The sequence below is a fragment of the Limulus polyphemus genome, unplaced genomic scaffold (assembly GCF_000517525.1).
Source record: "Limulus polyphemus unplaced genomic scaffold, Limulus_polyphemus-2.1.2 Scaffold4755, whole genome shotgun sequence".
NCBI classification, from domain to species: Eukaryota; Metazoa; Arthropoda; class Merostomata; order Xiphosura; family Limulidae; genus Limulus; species Limulus polyphemus.
In genome coordinates this window covers 52,479-69,166 of record NW_013670365.1, presented here as the reverse complement: position 1 = coordinate 69,166, position 16,688 = coordinate 52,479, and the positions used below count along the sequence as shown (strand labels likewise).

At 36.6% G+C, this 16,688-nt stretch overlaps 2 protein-coding genes across 5 annotated transcripts in view; both read left to right on the top strand.

Annotated features, from left to right (window-relative positions):
* Nucleotides 1–6,657, top strand: part of LOC111088922 — a 15,301-nt gene extending 8,644 nt beyond the window's left edge. The window contains exon 6 of the mRNA XM_022400262.1: nt 6,522–6,657. Within this exon, the coding sequence (XP_022255970.1) occupies nt 6,522–6,657 (136 nt within the window). The remainder of the gene's footprint in view (nt 1–6,521) is intronic.
* Nucleotides 6,658–7,060: 403 nt separating this feature from the next.
* LOC106471644 (DNA polymerase nu-like) overlaps nt 7,061–16,688 on the top strand; it is a 47,546-nt gene continuing 37,918 nt past the window's right edge. For all 4 annotated transcript variants that reach the window (XM_022400261.1, XM_022400260.1, XM_022400259.1 and 1 more), the window contains exon 1: nt 7,061–7,311. In XM_022400261.1, coding sequence (XP_022255969.1) covers nt 7,135–7,311 — 177 coding nt within the window. In that variant the 5' untranslated portion in view covers nt 7,061–7,134. The remainder of the gene's footprint in view (nt 7,312–16,688) is intronic.

Here is a 16,688-nt window from a genome sequence, read left to right as displayed (position 1 = left end):
CATTGTCGTGGAGAAGAACACTTTTCCGATTGAAGGGCATTTCTGATGAAGGGCTTGATTTAATCGTTGCAGTTGCTGACTATAGATCTCTGCATTAACAATTTGCTGTGGATTTAGGAGTTTGAAATGAATTACTCCTTTGATGTCCCACCAAATGCAAAGCATCACTTTCTATGGATGGAGTCCAGGTTTTGGGGTCAGAAGTGGTTTTTGTCTAGGACTGAGCCATTTTTTTTTGGTGTTTAATATTCTAATTGCTAATTGGTAAACGACCATGCCTAGAAGACTGAACAGCAGTCTCCATCACAAAGTACACCTGTACCTTGCTTTTTGATCCTGCATTCACTGTCTGATAAATCTTTAGGGCAAATGTCTCCCTTTTTTATTCAGAAAAAGTCAGTTAAGAAGCTCCGTTCTGGAGACATCTTAGTAGAAACTTCCACAGCTAAGCACAGTGAACTTCTCTTGAATTCAAAGGCCATTGGGGATATACCCATTGAGGTTACTCCCCACGCTTCCTTGAACTCCTCACGAGGAGTTATTGTTGAGAGGGACTTGAAGTCTACCCCCAAGTTGGAGATCTTTGCTGGTTTCTCCAGCCAAGGAGTTTTAGCAGTTCGAAGGATCTCCATTCATCAAGATGGAATTATGGTGCCGACCTCAGTTTTGATTTTGACATTTTCATCACCACGTCCACCTGCCACCATTAAGGCAGGTTATTTGAACTGTAAGGTATGGCCTTATATTCCCAACCCTCTCCGATGTTTTCAGTGTCAGCGGTTCGGTCAATCAAAGACATCTTGTCATGGTTCTGTGACGTGTGCTCGTTGTGGTGGCAAGGACCATGACTCCTACGAGTGCAAAATGGACCCTCACTGTGTTAATTGTAGTGGTTCCCACCCCTATTACTTTAAGTCTTGCCCTAAGTGGGTGGAGGAGAAACAGGTACAGTGTTTGAGAACTCTTAATAACATCTCTTATCCTGAGGCATGGAAGCTATTGTTCCCTACTACATCTCAGGACATATGCCTCTGCACTACGCTCCACTGCTACAGTGGGAGTGCAGACGGACCTTTCCGTGCGTCCATCTGAGTCTTTTTCACGCCATGTGCGGGGTCTTCTGCCCTCCATGGATAATAAAGTGGATCAGTCTACATCTACTCCAATCTCTGTCCCCACTGTTCCTTCCAGTGACTGCCTGGGTTAACCTCCTCGGGTGTCTTATTCAGCTCTCCATTTCAGTCTGAACCCCCACCCTATATTTCATTCCCTTGAGGGTCTCTCTCATTTTGTGAGTGCACAGACTCAGTATGCTTCTTTGTGTTTGTGACTTGGAGCTTTTGATACCAGGGCTTTCTTGTATTCTTAATGTCCTGTTTGAGTTTTTTTGGTGACTTTCTTCTTTCATTCATCTTTGATGAGCCCATACATGTCCCTTTCAGTGGTTTTTGAGTTGACAGTGCAGGTATCTTCAGAGATGTGCTATCTTTTCAAACTCTTACGATCGTGGTAGCTCACACAATCCCACACAAATCTGGACTGCCTTCTAGGGCTTCGAAATCAATATGTGGACTTTTTCCACTTACATATATAGGTTTCTATATCCATGGTGAGTGTAGCACAGATGGTACGTAGTCTTGGCTTTGTGCTTGATGCCAACCAGTCCTACAGCCACAATTCTCAATTACCTCTTTTCTGGTAGACTGCAGTTATGGATGCCTGATCCATTTCTGACTTTGGTATCCAAAAGCAAAGTTGCTCCTGTCTCTGTGTCCTCAAGATGTGGCTTCTTGCAGGTTGCCATCATGTTCTATCTTGTCTGTCTGGTCTTCTTACCATGATCCATTCAGATACCACAGTTTTTCTTTCTTTTCTCAACAGGGAGAAACTTGCTTCCAGAACCTCTATTTTCATGGTTTTGGAATTTCGTTTTTGGACTTCTTGGATATTGATCTATCATGTTTCTCAAGCTCAGGTCCTGGTGGTGGATCAACCTTCACTTCTAGACCTGGACCCTTCCCACAGAATGGTTTTTCCAACCTCTAGGTGTTTTCAGAGGATTTGCTCCCTCTGTGGGCTTCCTGTCACCACTGCCTTTCCACCTCAACTCCACTACACTTATTAGGTATTCATCCCTATACTCTATAGGCAATCACTGTATCCTGTATGAAGTCTTGCAGATGGGGATGTTGATGACTCCTGACACATTAGTGACCCATTACATATATCACAGGGAGATTTTACTTACCCTATCTTTTGCCTTTCTCTGGTTGCCACTCTCCACAGTGGCTCTAATGATGAGTTGTTTGTTTTTCTCCTTTCTTTTTCAGGTCTCATAATCATTTTATTCAACATATGGAACCCACCAAGTAGCCATTGTTGCCTTACAGGGAATTCTTAACCAAAATCTACATTGAATGGGGGAGTATGGAAAGTGTTAAGCTCATCTGTCCCTGCTCAGTTCTCACAGTTAGGATGGGATTTTCCACAAGAATGCTTCAGCAGAGCCTATATATATATATATTATATCCTTCAGGCTGTTCTGCATTTGACAAAAAAAAAAAGACAGCACCATGTGTGTACCTGCCTCACTCCTGGCTCATGCCTTCTGTCTTTTGTTGCAGTAACCCACTGTAATTTCTCCCAGTGTGGGACCTAATTACAGATGATTGTGCCTGATGACAAAGGTTCATGCACCTTTCTGATGTTTTCTCCCATGCAAATCCCCCCACTTGTTCTAATGTATTATGGGAGAACCATTGCTTCACCAGTCTCAAGCTGCAAGGAAAGTTGATATAGAGAGTTCCTCATCAGGTGTTACGGTGCCACGCACTTGTACAAGACTGAGTAGACACACACCCCTCATTTGAGAAGTAGGGCTTAGGTGTTACCTGCTAGTGCAATATAGAACATTCCACTGCATTATGGATCAAGCCATTCCTGGTGGTTAGATCCAGCTAGATGGGTCTTGGGTTTGCCTCAAGACACAGGTGTAGGATGCTACTTACTGCACATAAGTTTTTTCCAATATGGAATGCTCTTACTTATAGCACTAGTCACACTACACACCTATGCTCAGCTGTCCATCTGTGAGATAATTGACTGTTGAGTGATCTGCCATTCCACCCATCTTAACAATATACTAGTACCCAGTTATTTTAATAAGAATTTTATGATCTACTGCCTCTATTAGGCAAAAGTGTTCCCTGCTTCAGATGGATGTGGTTTCCCACCAAGTGCTGCCTCATAGTGATTGTCACACTTCATGGGCTTTCCCTTCCTGATGCTATTTTCAGAAAGGAGCTTATCCTTGTAATTTCTCTGCACTGGTCCTTCCACTGTTTTCAGTGTGGAATTCTAGTTTTTTTGTAGTGCAGAAAGGTGAGTAGCATTTCTGAATTTAACATTTTCCTTACCTAAAAATGCATTTCAGATAGATACTTACCTTTCTACACCACCTCTCATCCTTCCTCCCCACATCTGGTACATCTAATTTGCCTTGTTAAGAATGAACCTATGCTAGTGCTTATGGGGATTACTGTGCATGGAGGATGTATTGCCCTTCTATTGGCAGAGGGCTATAGCTTTAATTACAATTACATCATAGACTGGTGCAATACACCTTGACATGTGTAGGGGTGGGAGCTTTTTTCAAGGCTTGTGGCATGTGTAGGAATTTACATGGCAGTGCACACAAGGTACTAGCTCTTTGTGGTCCAGAGAGGTGAGTATCTGACTAAAATACATTTTCAAATAAGGAAAATGTTAATTTTGAAGACAAAGTAGTCACAACACCAACATAACACCTGCTTAAATAGGGTTTAGAAATGATAAAGGAGAAACAACAAGCTATTAGCTAAAATAGCCTATGTATTTGCATTGCTAGTATTTCTTACATTTTTGAGTAAGTCAGTTTACCGAGAATTTTCAAATATTTTATACATATGTGTTTCTAGCTGAGTGTGTAATTTTATTAATAGAATATTTGTCAAAAATGTGGCTAAATTCCTTTTGTTTTAACTGCTTATTGTTTTGGTTCATTTCTCTGTGATGTCATGTTTGCTTTATCATGGGAAGGATTGCTGTAAAGCAGGATACACTATTTAAAAACGAAAAGTGATCTTTTCCATTGATGTGTCAGGTGATACTTAGAGGTTATAATCTCCTGTATTTTTATATTGAAATAACTATCAGTGTACGTTTCTCAGTCTGGATGGTACAAATAATAGACTTAGTTAACAAATAAGTAAAATTCAACAGTTTATAGTTTGTGTATAGCAAAAACTTGAGAGAACAAGTTAAGAGATAGCTTTAGATCTCTGTCAAAGGTGTTATTTTTTTCTAGTACACTTGTTTTTTAAATATTGAATAAAGATTAATTTCACTTTGTTTACACTGTGTTCAGTCTCATTCTTGCTGAAACTCAGTCAAAGTAAGAACTCAGATTTACTATGATCAAACTATTTCATGATCAAACCCACTATTATCTGCAGATACAACCTAAAAGGTAAATCACTGTACCTGAGAATACCACACCTAGGTGTATAGCAATATAAATTTGATCCAAAACATCTTAGGTGTAAAAAAAAGGTGTGGCCAAAAAAGGATTCAACGTGCGACTTAAAGGAATGAAGTCAAAATTAGCAGCCAAACTGGTAGCTACATTTATAGCATTGATAAGAATTTTACAGTAAATATTAATTTTTTTGTTCAACTTGGGGCACATTGGTGGGTAAAACAAAATACGAGGTCTAGCTAACTAACTAATGAATATTTGCTGTAAAATTCTTATCAATGCTATAAGTGTAGCTACCAGTTTGGCTGCCAATTTTGACTTCATTCCTTTAAGTTGCACAATCAATTATTTTTTTTTTTGGCCTCACCTTTTTTTTTTCCCACTTAATGTGTTTTTGATTAGATATGATGATTTTTTGTCAATACACACCAACAAACCACACCAAATAAGAAAGTGACGCTTTATAGTAACCAACATTAGCCTTAGAATCAAAACCCTATTATTTGGAACAGATCTTTACTTTAAAGAACCAAGTAGATTCTTTAAAAGATATGGTGGTATTTTTTCTCTCTAAAGCAGTGTTAATAACTTCCTTTATAGTAACACCATTGAATTTAGATTAACAATTTCTTGTCATCCCCCCCATGCAATTGGAACAGCTGTATCAAGCATCATTAGTTATGCTAATTGCTTAAGCTAATATCACATGACACTAAATGATCTTTAGTTAGGATAATTTCATAAAATTTAGTACATTTGTGCTTAGAAGTTAGTAATCAATAATAATCATCCACTCATATGATTCTTTTGAAAACTTGAGCTAGAAATTGCTAATCTAGTTTGCTTGTTCTAACCAATACTTATGTATCTGCACGTCCTTTCACCTTAGAGTTTTGCTGCTCTATATCAGCCATCTTTAATCCGATTGAAAAAAAACTAAAAACTGTCCACTTTTACTCTTCGGTGAAGCTGTAGTAAAAATGTTAGACTGATAGCTCATGTGACTCTTTGCATATGTGTATGCAAAATGTTTCATCAAATTTGAGCAATTTTTTGTTGAATAACTTTGCACATGTAGCTTATATTTGCACCAAATGAGACTCCTAATTGTAGGCTAAAAATATCTATCAGTGTACCAAATTTGAAAAAATCCATAAAAGTTGAGTATATTTTTCTATCAAATAAAGTTTCCATACTTTTGGTGCAAAGAAAAAAAATAGGAAGAAACTTAATCAAAATTGGAGATGTTATATCTCAGGTATTTCTTAATGGATTGCCTTGAAAATTGTTATGTGAAGTAAGAGTCGAGTAGAGCACATTAACTGAAAATATGTGATAGTTTGGATCACCACATTCCAAGATACAGAAGGTGGAAAATTGCTAAACTATCACTTCTGTTAATAACACACTGTGTGTCCTGCAGCAGGTTGTTTTGGCTGCACAACACACTACCGTGTGTCTTGATGGGTAAAATTGCTAAATTTTTAAACAGAATGGGTTGTGTTAAGTACATACTTCTGAAATCTTTACTGATGTAAGACATTTATTGCTACTTTTAGATTATTTTAATAACTATTTTATTTAGAGAGAAAATACTACCAGCCAGCCTATTTTTCCCTACCATGTTTAGCATTTTCAGTTCAGTATTCTTTTAAGATGAGAAATCTATGACCTGTTAAATTATTCTGTATTTCATGAGAGACTCCCTTTTTTATTGTTTTTCTTAATCTGCAGCTTGCATTTACAAATCAAACAATGTATAAGTGTGGCTGACCACTGGCAAAGCTGTATGTCTGCAGATATATAATACTAAGAACTGGGTTTTGGTATCCATTATGGGCACAGCACAGATAGCCCATTTTGTAGCTTTATGCTCTACTATAAACAAAGAGTGTGAGAATATATATTCGTTTGTTGTTAAGTGCAAAAGAAGAAAAAGGTCTATTTTAAAAATCTAATGTTGATGGGTTTGGTTTGTAAAGTTTTTTTCTTTTTATTTCTTTAGGAATCTTGTAATTCATATGCTGAGTTCAGAAGCTGTTGTGTCATTCGATGCCAAGAATTTGATTTCTTGTTTGGTTAGTAAATTGAAGATAGAATACAAAACAGGTACAGTAATGGTAATTATATCTAAAAATTGAGTTGGGCATCATAATGAACTCACTTTTCTCTGATAAATGCCTTATTTTTCACAGTTTGTGTTTATTTAATTCTTATTATTATTCAAAGTTTATTTTTAATCATAATTCTTTTATTGAACTAAACAGACTGGTCATGAAAAATTTTATGTTACAGAAATTTCCATTACTTAAATTAGTTGAAAATTATTTTAAACAGTTTTCCTAAATAACTCTGCAAGGATTTAATTTATATTAATCTCATATGAAATCAAAGTAAATAAAATGAACATTAGAAAAAAATGTATTATAATGTTATTTCTATAAAATCCTGTTGTGAATATATAGAAGCACAAATTTCAAGCATAAAGAACATAATTTAATGCTTCTCATAATAGCGTATGTTACAAATACAGTCATTATTAAAGTTTTGAAAGCTATTGATGATAATACTAATGGTAAAGTTTATGTAAATAACATGGTAATTTACATTAGGTCATTATGTATATGTGTGTATGTATGTGCATGTATCCATGTCTGTTTATTTTGAATCTTATGATAGTTATTAAGCAGTGGTGTGTGCATGATATCAAGATTGCAGCTTGGCTGCTAAATCCTGAAAAAGTCCCAGAAACCCTTGCTGATGTTAAACAAATTTTTCCATTAGACCAAGTGACTGTGAGTTAATTTTTTTTGTTCTTTGCAATAAATGTATTTTTGCATTAGTACTATAACAGCATGCCTCAGTCAGTAAATACAAATATGTAGTATTTTTGTTAAAGAAATATAACTGCCAAAAGAAATATGTAACTCATAAACTTTGAATTTTTATGTCTTTTCCCCATAATGAAGGATACATATTTTCTTTGTTCCTTTCTTTGTCTTTCCAGTAGCTACAATTGTGTGACACTTTTTTATTCCTGGGCTGATAACTTTGAAACTCAGAGGACATATACTTTGATCCATTGTTATATCCAGACACTTAGTTTTTCATTTTAGTTCTTCATTCTGATTTTAGGGGTCAAAAGTAAAAAGAATTACAATGTATATAATAGGGAACTCTGAACTCAGAGACATTGTCAGCACATGTAAACATTACAAGGAGCTGTTATAAATGATGTTTTGATTTATGCAGTGCTCGAAATTGCATATACTGTGTTCAAAATTATGTCTTATTTGCCCAAAGATTACCTGTAAAGTATTTGTCATCTTGAAGAAATCTGTTTACACTATCCAGCCTTAATTTTAAAGTGCTAAACTAAAGAAAAGGCAGCTAATCAATATCACCCATAACCAACTCTTGGGCTACTCTTGTCAGATCAAATAGTGGAATTTGACCATAATAATGCACCCACAGCATCTTAATACAGAGTGCAGTTTTTTATTTTCTGGTGGTAACAAAATGTGAACCATGCAACCTCTTATTCAATATGATCCTCAGAATGCATTAAATTTCAAGAGAGAATGAAATTTAAGAAATGAAAAAGAAAGCATAAACTAAAACTTATATATAGTTCAGAAGAATAAACACTTAACACAGTATCAACTTGTGACTTCTTTGTGAGAAAGATTTATGGAAATGTATTAAATTATGACTTTATAATATATAGGATAGTAAGTTTCTGTGCAGATGGCTCTCATGTAGCTTTCCACAGAATTCAAGAAACAAAATTTGTCACTTCAGATTGGGGGTGTGGCCTAGTGGATTCAAGGGTCCATGATTGTGTCACTTTACCACACAAAAGAAAATCATAATCTGCATTTTATGGTCATGAATGCATTATAAGAGTGATGGTCAAGAGTTGGAGGTGGGTGCTATTGACTATATCCCTGTAGTCTGTTAGTTCAAAATTAAGGATGAATGGTGCAGATAGTTCTTGCATATCTTTGCATGAATATCCACAATAAACCAGTCTTTCACTTTCATGCTTTCTGCTGTTATTTCTACAGTTTGCATTAGATACTTTTGTGAGATTTTATGTATTGAATTGATTTATTAATGTATTTGTTATGTAATTTTTTATTAACATTTTATAATAATTGAGTACAGTTTTATATTATATCCTTACACATACTCTGCTATTCTGTGATTGCAAGCATTATTTGGTGTTTATTTAGGGGCTGTAATAATAATAATTAATTTATATAAGCTAGTATGTTACTTCAGACTAGCTTAAATCTGAGATAAATGGCTATGACATGAGATACTATTCAGCAGTACTGTTGGATAGCAGGATGCTATCGATAGTAAAACAAATGCCTGATGCTTGTGTAGGTAAATTGTACGATGAAATCAAATACTTAATACTCTAATGAAAATAACTGAGGTAAATGCAATAAAAAAGAGAAAGAAGTTACTACACATTCTATGATCTGTGTCTATACACAACTAATTTGACTTTGAAGATGTACTTATCTCTCACATACATGATCAGTTTACAGAGTGGGAAGCTGGAAGTAATAAATAAAGATAGACCATAGGATCTCATTGAAATTTAAAAGCAGTAATATGATACAAGGAGGGTCACAGTAATAATAAGACTTAAACAAACAAGTAACAATAATGGGAAATATTACAATTCAAGTAGTTGACAGAAACTAATGAACTAAACTAATAACCTAATGCTGTATTATATAGAGTTAACAATAACTAGCAAGGGGCTAAAATAATTAGAGGTAAAATTAACTGTGATCACCATACCAAAGTTGTTCATCAGTTTCTTAAAACATATGATACAAAGTTACATTGTAGAATAAGTTAATTTGGTGTTCAAATTATGGTAGAAGAAATCTTATCTGTGTAATATGAGAGTGACTTTATGATCTATGTCCATCAAATCGTATCTTGAATGAAGTCTACTATATGTAGTAAGTTGTGAGTAGTAAATGTTGTAGCATAACTTATTTGGAGTATTTATAGTTGAAAATGAAAAAATTATTGATTTCAAAATTAAAATTGTCTATTATATTGCAAAATTTGAATTCAGTTGTTTGATTAACAATGCTTATATCTAAGTCCAAGTAATGTGCTGTGCTTTTAGTGAAAGATCTGTCTTCCAGAGTGAGTTCTGGTGGATAAATATTATTGGCAATATCAAGAAAACCTTGATAATTTAAGGACAATAAAGGACCTGTTGGTCCATATAGGCTGACCCATCTATTACACTAAACTCTAGAATAAAACTAAAATACTCAAAGCCAACCTTCATCATTCAAATATTTTATTAAACCTTTCTTAAAAAAACTCCCCTGAATTAATTGCATTTACCAAATCTGAAGACAACCCATTCTAAAGGTCATCCATCCTTTTAGAAAAATATAGCTATTTCAGCTGAAGAAGACTTCTTCTTCCCCACCAAAATTTATAATTGTGTGCCCTAGTCTTGTCATCCTTGCCATTAAGTATGAAAAGAAGATAATGCATCAACACTATCATTTCCTTTAACAATCTTAAAAACCTCAATCAGATCACCTATAATTCTTCTTTTTCCAAGAGAAAACAGTTACAGAGATCTTGATGTATCCTTGTATGACAACCTTTCTATCCCAGGTATCATTCTAGTAGCCCTCCTCTGAACCCTTTCCAACAATTCAATGTTCTTTCTAAGGTAAGGAGCCCAAGACTAAACACACTACTCCAAATGTGGCCTAATCAATGACATTATAATCTTTCTAGGCTTGTATTCAATATATCTCTAGATACAACCTGAAATTCTATTTGCCTTGCCATTTGCAACAGCACATTGCTTGGATGACTAAAAGAGACTGATCAACCAGAATACTATGATCTTTTTCTTCCATAACTCTGTTAATGTTATTCCCATCAGAATTATACTCATAATTCAAAGTGTGATATCCCACATGCATGACCTTGCATTTATTATAATTAACAGCCATCTACCATTTATTCACTTAATTCACTAAGTAATCCAAATCCTTTTGTAATGCAGCAGCATCCTTCTCACAGCCAGCAACACCCAAACTTTAATATCATTAGTAAAATTAAATACTTTATATCAATATATCATCAGTATATCTACAAGCACAACTAACATACAAACATTTTTTTTTTAATTTTCTTAGGAAGATTTTCTGTGAATGAAAATTCAAGTTCAAATATATGTAAATCTGCAATTTGTAGGCTGAAGTTACCATCCATAGGTATTTCTTATATTTGCTGAAGGATGTTTGGGACGAACTGTACAAGTGTGTTGTCCAGTAAAGTGTATATAGTGTATAAATGCTATTTAATTGCTGGATTTAGCTCTTAATTTTTCAACTATATAGTTTCTTTGTCATGGTTGTCAACACATAGTGTTTTTAGTGTCAGTAGCTACACAAGTTTCAAAGTATTATAACAATTAAGAAGAGTAAATAAAGCTAGTAAGGAGGACACATTGCATGGAATATTATTCTTTTAAAAAGCACACATCTGCTATATTCAAGCAGGCCAATATTTAAACAATAAAAATAATATATTGTGCAACAAATCAGATATTTTACCAATCATAAAAGAATGAGGTGTTCCACTGGTGCCTTGAGGTGCAGTTCATAGAAATGAGGATATGCCAAACCATTCTGATGTTCAATATTGGAAAAGGAAAGCAGAAACAGAGGTAGATTGGAAAACCAGAAGTGCACCCTTCTCATGATTTAAACACAATATAAGTTAAAAGAACGTAAAGAGACTTCCACCAGAACAAGTAAAAAATTACACATTATCAAAAACTAGTAAAAAGAACAGTGTTACAATATACATGTATTTTACTTTATGTCTCCTTTTCTATTTATATAGAATGTTTTTGTCTTGTGAAACTGTGACTTTTTTTCAAAACAATGTATATGGAAGCTGTAACATAATATTTTTATTATGTTAAATGTTATTTTACACCTTCCTGCTACACTGTGGAACAAGGTTGCCAAGTTGTCAAGAACCTCAACTTTAAATATGTTGTCAGTCTTTATTGTAGTGTGACATGTATTAAACAACGGCAAGATAGTGATCTCAACATGTCTTAAGCTATTCTGCAGCCTTGAAAAAACAAGAAGACTTGCGATACAGTACATTACCTCTTTTCATGTATATATATAGCTATTCTTGTTCAGTGCTGCCCTCTATATGCAAAATTTTTTTTGCATGCCACAAGCCTTTCACTCCCACTTACCCACTGCATCTTTTAAGAAAATTGTCATGAGACAACCCTCCACAAATAGGAGTGTGACACAACCATCTTATGCATGTGGTTCCCTCTATTCGATTCTACTGAACTGTCACCTCTTGTTTGGCAGTGCTACAGTCAAGATGTGTTTTGCTTGTGCTATATTCATGGATTTTTTTGTTTATTAATATCATATGAAATGGAAAGATCATTTCTAAATTTTACTATTTCCAATTTTTTAGTTTCTGTGCAAACATCTGTTAGATATCCTTCTTTGTTATTTGAACAGCTTTCATAATTTCATCATTTTATGAGGAATATACTAAAGTTAATGTGATTACTTCAGAAGTTATACCACCTGCTCTTACCACACTTACACAGGCATCAGACCAGGGGAACTCAATTGAGGAATATTTGGCCTTTATTCGTCGGGATATTGTGCATTATTTGAGTTGACTTTCTTCTGATAGTGATCAACTTTCTCCTGAACAAGCTGAACTTGTTCATGTCAACAAAGATTTTGATAGCCTTTTTCCTACACTCAATTATGCTGTGCTTTCCCATGCCTCTCCTCTGGAATCTATTCCATTTTATCCTTTTCCCCGATTTCCTACAATTCTGTTCCTTCCTTATTAATAACACTCTTTCCTCTCAGTATGATGTTTTCCCTCTTTTTCCTGACATTAGAGTTCATGCTGAGCAAGTTGTTTGTTAGTTGCGAGCTGGTGCTAGCATGCTTCACCCTCCGTGAGTCACAGATCAGTTTGCCTTGGCTTACCATTAGGCAGATTTCCCCTTTCTTGATTCTGAACACTTCATAATTCCCTGGCACTTTAGAGAGCCGACCTTGACAGTCCCATCTGTTTATCCCAAGCCCAATTTTCCCACTTTCATCTTTCCCTTATGACTCTCCTACTGTACTTGTCTAACATACACCTTCTTTTTAAGGCACTCCATCGTTCTCCCCAGGAATTTCTGAAACAGCATTACCTTCTTTCACCCAAAGCTATCTTGACCTTGATCTGTCCTCTAAGCATTGCTAAAATTTTCAGCAGTGCACCAGTCTATTATACTCCTTCTATTTTGTGCCATTATAGCAATGTGTGCTGATCTTGTGACTACGCTCCACCAATCATACTGTGCCCTCTATACTGATGCAGGTAGTATCTTGACCTTGATTTGCCCTCTAAGCATTGCTAAAATTTTCAACAGTGCACCAGTCTATTATACTCCTTCTATTTTGTACCATTGTAGAAATATGTGTTGATCTTGTGACTACGCTCCACCAATCATACTGTGCCCTCTATACTGATGCAGGTAGTTCCCTCACTTTATAGATTGGCATTCTAGTGTACAGACATATGTTTTAACTTGTTCTCTATACGACTACAAAATTCTGATTGTGCTTGATCACAAAATTATATCAATTTCAACTTCTTTAGTTTGATTTCCATTGTTTCTACTTGTTTGATTTTGAAATGTTTTTGTTGGACTGATTTTGTTTACATATAGCGGGAATTTGTTACTGACCATTGGGTTCTTCATGTCTTATCAGAAGGACTTGTCCTCCAATTACTTTCCCGACCCATGTTGTCTCTCATATCTATATCCTTTCCATTATCTCAGGATCCTATTACCATTCAACATCTGCCCAAAGTGGTCCAAACTCTTCTATCAAAGAGAGTTATCGAACCTGTCAGCTATCCTTCCCCAGGTTTTTACTCCATGCTGTTTGATCTGTCCTGCCTCAGTCAATTTCTATATCTTCCCCATTTTGCAATGGAGTCTTTTCTCACACTACAATGGGCTTTCTCTCCAGGATTGTGAGTGACTAAGGTGGACGTTTCAAATGCCTATCTACACATTCTTATTTCTCATTGGTGCAGATGCTATCTTCGGTTTGTATATCATGAGGTTGTATACCAGTTTTGTGCCTTGGCCTTTGGGCTTGCTTCAGCTCCATATGTCTTTTGCCGGGTGGTCAAAGCCTATATCCGATTTATAAATGCATGGGGTTGCGGTTACACCACTACATGGATGACTGGCTTCTGTTAGCTCATTCTGAAATGGAGTCTTCCCATCACACTCGTCTCCTTCTTTCAGAATCTGCTTGAGTGGGTTGGATTATCAAGTCTTTCCTGTCCCCTACCCAATATTTTGTCCACTTGAGGTCATTTTCTACTCCCACTTCAGTCGGGCCCAACCTTCTCCTCTTCAACTGCATTTGATGGAGCTTTCAGTTCTTTACACCCTTACTGCTCCCTATCTTCTGCATGTGAGGTTCTTCTGCTTTTGGGTACATGGGCTTCTACGGAAGCTGTTATCCTCTTTGGTCAGGCACACATGTGGTCTCTTCATTTGACTCTGTACAACCAATGGAATCTCACTTTGGGAATCCTTGGATTCTCCCATTTCCCTTCTTCCTTTTCTTGTTGTCGATCTGCATTGGTGGTTGAACAAGACCCACACATCATTGGGTGTACCACTTCCTCTTCCTTGCTTGGATTTGCATCTCTTCATTGATGCTTACCTACTTGGTTAGGGGACATGGGTCAATCAACAGAAGGCTGTTAGACTATGGTCTTCAACCAAATGGACTTCCCATATCAATATCTTGGAGCTTCTGGCAGTATAATGGGCTTTGGATTGATTTCTTCCTCTAATCAGGAATTGAATAGTCATGATCCATTCTATTAATTCTACAGTAGTGGCTTATATCAATCATCAAGGTGACATCTATTTTCTTCCCTTTGTGGCTGAACTGTGGATCTACATTTTTGGGCTCACACGCTTGGTATACATCTCCTGGCATGTCATGTTCTGGGTGCTTTGAGCCTCATGACAGATTTATCTCACAGAGTGATTCCTCAATTCTCATGTTTTCCGGTGGCTATGCTCACAGTGGGTTATGCCTCAACTGGATGCATTTGCCACCTTTCTCATTGCCAAGTTACCTCTTTTTTTTTTGGTCTCAGGTTCCTCATCCACAAGCCCTAGCTGTCAATCCATTTAACCAGGATTGGACTGACCGATACCTTTATGTTTATCCTCCCATTTGTCTTCTTACCAGGGTAATTTCGATCATCCATGCCATTCTGTGTCAAGTTCTTGTTATTGCACCTTACTGGCCAGCACAACCCTGATTTCCTTAACTATTTCAACTCCGTATTGCCTCTCTGTCCTTCCTTGTCATCTTCTTCCCAAAATCTGTTCCAGGTGTAACATTAAAACAGGCATCTTACCTTCTCCCTGGCATCACACCTCCATCATCGATTGGAAGAAATTCTTCAAGTGGGCATGTGGACTGCTCCTCTTACATTCATCTCCCACTATTCGCATCAGATGGCTGTTTCTTCCTCATTGGGATATTGTCTTCTGCCTGTTGCCATCCTTCAAACTTTGATGAGACTGTGACTGGGTAAGTTCTCTTTTTTATATACATTTTACTTTCTCTTAGGGTCATATCTCTTTTTTTTTTACTGTTAGGATCCCACTCTGTGGCATGTGTTGCCTGTCTAGGTATACTTAATACATCACAAACCCACACTGTATGGCCATGTTACTACCATACAGTACAAATTCCCATGGCATATACTTCACCCTGTTGAAATGTGTTGTTCCACAAGATTGCTTGTTTTTCCCTCATAAGGTATTTGCTTCATAACTATGCCCGTTACAGACCATACTAACCAATGGACTTACATGGGTAAATCAGAAGAGGATAGCTGCCCATCCCTGCTGTCCCTTAGATCGAATAAATCAGGGGTGGTCTGCTTTTCAAAATAATGTTTTTGTGGTCACCCGTTGCACTGTCTCTGGTGTTGGCATTCTTCCAGACCCTCCACCTTGTTTTATCCTCCCTGGTTCTTCAAGTGAAGTATGGGAGTCCTTGCCACTTTCCAGGTTCAAGCTATTGGGGTGGTGGAACATAGATATATTCTCTTGAATGTGATCTTACATGAATAACTAAGTATACAACTACATTCAGGTGAGAGTAGGGTAGTGGTATTCTGGTGTAGATGATGCTTGTCCTCAGTTCCTGTACACAATCTATGTCTGGTGGGCTCTAAGGTTGATGTTACCCCCGACTTCTGTGACTATCTGGAGAGTGCAGTTGCATATGATTTTAGGGCCGATCCACTTCTGTGCAGTGGTATCCGGAAGTTTGTGATGCATACCAATCAAGTACAGTTCTGTCTGAGGAGATGATGTTGCATTGGTGTTGATTCTTCATATTGCAGTTCACCCCTGCAATTTGGATCCTTCATCCTACCGTCACATGGATGTTGGTTTTGCAGTGACTGATTTTGGATTTTGAGCTGGACCAATCATTGTAAGTCCTCACACATGTGTTGCCTGTTACTGCCATCAGTTGGATGTCTGGTTAGTTGTGAATTGTGCACATGTGCCTGTTTTGTAGATCAGTTTGTACAGTATATACTTCTATTCTATGGAATTTGAGGTGAAGATGGTGTGAACCCTCCTTCTACCACTGATTGATAGTTATATTCCCAATACTGCTTGTTTTTGGACTGGAGTTGACTAGCTGTGTATGGTCCGCTGTGCTCTAGCCACTCTACACCTTGGAGCACATCCAGTTTTGCTATCCCCCACATTACTGTCTGTAGAGGATTCATCTACAGCCCCTCTTCATCGAAATTGAGAGTATGTTCTGAGGTGGTTTGGATTCCAATCCCCCCGTTTATCTCCCTTTTAGTTGTGATCCTCCTTTTTTGTGCCTGTGTCTGCAACACCTCTTTGCACACTGGTACAGAAGTCGTGCGGTCTTCCAAGGATGATTTTATTATGATGATCATCAGTATGGAGTGTTCTTTTAACACTTTCGAAGGGTGTTTCTTTACATCCCTTGCAATTCTAGCTATATATGTGAGAGGA